Below are 3,989 nucleotides of genomic sequence, written 5' to 3' on the forward strand. Positions count from 1 at the left end.
TGGAGCCTCCAGGCGGAGAGGCTCCCGCCTACCCAGAGCCCCGGCCTCCGCATGGAGGGGCCGCTCACTCTGCCGCACGAGTCGGGGCCGCTCCCGCCGCCGCTGCAGGGAGGCGGAGCCGCCGCTGTTCCAGAGCCCGGAGCCCGGCAACACCCGGGACACGAGACGGCGGCGCAGCGGTACAACGCCCGCCTGCTGCAGGCCGGCTACGAGCCCGAGAGGTGACGCCCAAGGCAGAGCGCGCGGGGCGCATCCGGGGCGGGCGCGGCAGCTCGGGGAACCCCGCGGCGCTGCGGGGGAGGGGAGGGGCAGGCCCCACCACCCTTGCCTTCTTACCGCCTCAACCTCTAACTTCCTGAAACCCGGCTCAGATGCCGCGCACCCAAGCTTTGGTTAGGGCATGCAGGCGAGCACTGTGCAAAGGGTTTGGTGCTGCGTTGCACCGGGTAGCCTGTCGGAAAAACGTTCCCTAAAACCTTAGCCCAGGATCTGACCTCAGCTACACACCCAACGACACTTGGCCCAAGTGGCTGCAACTACAGGGTTTCAAACAGTGCTTGTTGGAGCCCCTGTCCATCTTTGCTTACTACTCTTCAGTTGTTTCCTTCTGTTTTAAGAGTCTTACTGGCAGGTGTAGGTGTCATGACGGTTTGCCTTCTCAAGAGTTTGGTGAGGACAGTGTCCCCTCATTATTCACTAAGGTCTGATGAGGCTATCAGCGCAGCTCTCCTTAGAGTCTCTCCTGAGGTTCAGGACCCCCTCCTATCCTTAGTCTGCTGGGGTATGCAGGGTCACTAGAGGAAGAGTGGGGAGGGCGTTGAACTGGGCCCCCTGGGGACTGGCTGAATACGAGACAGGGGCTAATCTCTGGATTGTATAGCAGCTTGAAATGCAATCCCACTGTCCTTCTGGTCCAGAGGATTTGGACTTCTTTCTCATCCCCATCTGTTGGTGCTCAGCAGCTTGGGGAGGTGACCTGGAAGCTGGGTTTGGGGGGTGGTCTAAGGGAATTAGCCCTGCAGCTCTACCTGTGGGCAAGGGGTGGGGGCGGGGAGATGAAGGCTTATGTAAGAACTTTTAATGGCTTAAGGGGCTGCAAGGTGAGGTCTGGCCCCTCCTGCCCCTGCAGTCTGCCTCTAGAATTCACTCAGGTTCAGGCACCCCTGTCCTTCCTCTCATCCTAGAAATCTAGCTACTGGGGCTAGGGTCCGGGGCGATAGGGAGAGGCCACAGGAGGTGAGGGAGTGGGCTAGGGCACTTGAAGCTTGATGGAGGCAGTGTCTTGCTAGAGCAGGTATTGCAAAAGTATCATTTCAGAGCTCAGACCTGACCACACAGGAGCATCCATCTTCCCCAAATTGTACCTCTGTACCTAGGGGCCATCCTCATGCCCCACCAGGCTCAAGAGCCTGTGTAAAATCTGAGCCCCAGGCTGGTGGTGTAATGAGATTCAAAACCAACTGGCTAGACCTCCATCTGCCATCACTGGCATAAAGCAGCGGGGAGAGGACAAGGGTTTAATGAGAAGTCCTAGGGTTAAGGCCAGAATTATTCCTCTTTGCCTTGAACTTGAGCAAGCCATATCCCCTCTCCCAGCTCAACAATGTTGTTATTCCCCTCCCACCTCCCCCCCACCCCAACTCCCCCAATCTTCCCCTCAAAAGTGATTTGAAATCTTCTCTATTCCAACAGCCCCAGATACAGACCTCCTGGCTCCCTGCAGAGATGTGGTGCCTAGCTAGGACACCAGTCCTCCTCACTACCCTGAGGAAGGGGCTGGAAGGGGTTTAGGCCTGCTCTCCTGCCCTCCTGCCCTCCAACTGCTAGGTGGGAAGCCTCAGGGGACCAACAGCCCTTCCTCGGCCTGAGGAGGCCTGCTGGTTGCCTTGGTGTCTCCTCCCTATGGAGGAAGCAGCTAGGGAAGATCAGGAAGAGGGAGGAGGAAAGCAAGGGGGAGGGGATGGATTAACAGTCTCTGGAAAAGGACAGCATAACCCAGGGCTGAGCCCAGCAGCTTAGAGTAATGAGGATCCCTGACATAGGTCAAGCCAGGAGGGGCTGTGGGGCTGTGAGGTCTGTCGTCCCCACAACTCAGCCTGGCAGCCTCTTCCCCTGGGTCCAAGTTGTAGGCTGGGGCAGATGTCACGAGAGATGGCAGAAACCAGTTGCTGTCTTGGGCCGAAGCCCTGGTGGAACCCTGAATAGTAACCATTTCTGACCCATGCTGTAGGGGATAGTGACCCGGAGCAGGTCCCCTAGAGACCCAGAGACACTGCAGGGACAGCCTGTGCTCTGTGCTTGCAGTGCAGTTACAGCCCTGTCCTATGGCCAGAAAGGTACCCCAGGGTAACTCCAAATGGCCAGAGTGCTTTCTCTAGCTGGTCTCATCACTCTGCCTCCAGGTGGCTAGTAAGAAGTCCTAGGGCTGGTCCCCTGAGGATAACCCTCCTTCCCCATATGTCACGTGCTCTCTGGATGGATCTACAAGAGCTGAGGAATTAGAAGTGCTCCCCAGGCGTCCCTGGCAAGCTGGCCCCAGTCCCCATTTAGCAGAGAACTCCAGCAGGCCTGCTCCCTCCTTGCCCATGCCAGAGGGCCCTCAGAAGCCCCCAGCAGAAGCCGTCCTTGGGGGTCCACTGGTGGGGAGGAAAACTTGGGGGATCTGTGATGTTCTGGTCCTTCACAGTAAGAGGAGAGAGGACACTACAGACATCTGTGAGTCTCCTCCAGCACTCCCAGTGTCAGGGGCCTCAGCACCCCAGCTCTGTGGGAAGGCTCTCCTCCCCTCCGCGCACAGATGGAACAGTCTGTGTTTTCCTAGCAGGGTCCCCGGGGCGTCATTGAGGGAGGCTAGGCATCCCAGGGAGCCTCCCCTGGGCCTGGCTGCCACCATGCTGAGAGGTAAACAAACTCAGCCTCTCAGGGCTGGGGAGGGAGGGAGATAGCCACCTTGCCAGCCAGAGGACTATGTCCCTGCCCCACCTTTCTCTCACCTCACCAAGAAGTGAGCTGTGGGAATCACAGGAGGAGAAGGGAGGAACCTTGGAGTTTGGGTCTGGGATCTACTCTTTAGCTTTGGTGAGGGTGTAGCACTAGCATTTCTGGTCACATACGAGGGAAGGGTCTGCCCCCTGCCACCCCACCTCCCTCCCTGCGAATCACTTGGCTACCTAATCTTACTTCCCCCATGTAGGAATCTGGGTCTTGCTGGATTCATAGGCCCATCAAACTTCTGTCTGCTTTGGGTAATTCTCAAAACTTCTCTAGCCTCTGTCCAATTTAGTATGCATACTTACTTGCCTTAGCCAGGCCAGTGGTCCTCCCTCATCATCCCACCACACTACCTTTCCAAATGAAAACTTTCCTCTCTGGGGTTAAAACCCCTGGTATCCACACCGCTTTCCGAGCTGGGGACAGGGATGTCAGACTGAAGCACTGGACGGGAGTCAGAGGCAGTACCCCCCACCTATTTGCTTTCTGAACTGTAGGTTTTGCATCTGTAAAGTGGCAATTAATAGATTGTAAAGTAAATGCGATCTTTTATGAAAAATGCCTTGTAAACTGCAGAGGGCTTCAAGGCCACCCAAAGGTCAGGGAGTGTCATTGTTAAGAATGCCGTCCACCTAGGAACGAGATCCGGGTTGGGGGGAACGGGCTACACTGCAGGGAGGCGGCAACCTCAAACTCCAGGCTCTGATCAGAGTCTGGGCCTTAGTCTTGGAGAAAGACAAACCATGTTAGAGGTACCGCGCGGGGTGGGGAGTAGGGCTAGGGGAGACTCAGGCCGGTGGGAGCCAGGTGACCTGGGGTGGTCCAGTTCAGGGGCTTGCCAAGGGGCGCGTTGCAGTGGACCTAGGAAGAGCGACCAGGAGCGGCAGAGGGGGCGTGTCCCGGCCTGATTCAGCCCCTCCCCTCACTGGCCCCTCAGCCCCCTTCCCCGCCCCGGCCCTTGGGGCCGCTATGCCACTGCAGGCAGCCCTGGGCTTGTG

At 57.7% G+C, this 3,989-nt stretch overlaps 1 protein-coding gene across 3 annotated transcripts in view; it reads left to right on the forward strand.

Annotated features, from left to right (window-relative positions):
• The first annotated feature begins 7 nt into the window (after nucleotides 1-7).
• The window catches only part of IMPDH1 (inosine monophosphate dehydrogenase 1), a 16,380-nt gene continuing 12,398 nt past the window's right edge, over nucleotides 8-3,989 (forward strand). For all 3 annotated transcript variants that reach the window (XM_015588401.1, XM_015588403.1, XM_006910543.2), the window contains exon 1: nucleotides 8-221. In XM_015588401.1, the coding sequence (XP_015443887.1) occupies nucleotides 52-221 (170 nt within the window). In that variant the 5' untranslated portion in view covers nucleotides 8-51. The remainder of the gene's footprint in view (nucleotides 222-3,989) is intronic.

The sequence above is a fragment of the Pteropus alecto genome, unplaced genomic scaffold (genome assembly GCF_000325575.1).
Source record: "Pteropus alecto unplaced genomic scaffold, ASM32557v1 scaffold22, whole genome shotgun sequence".
NCBI classification, from domain to species: domain Eukaryota; kingdom Metazoa; phylum Chordata; class Mammalia; order Chiroptera; family Pteropodidae; genus Pteropus; species Pteropus alecto.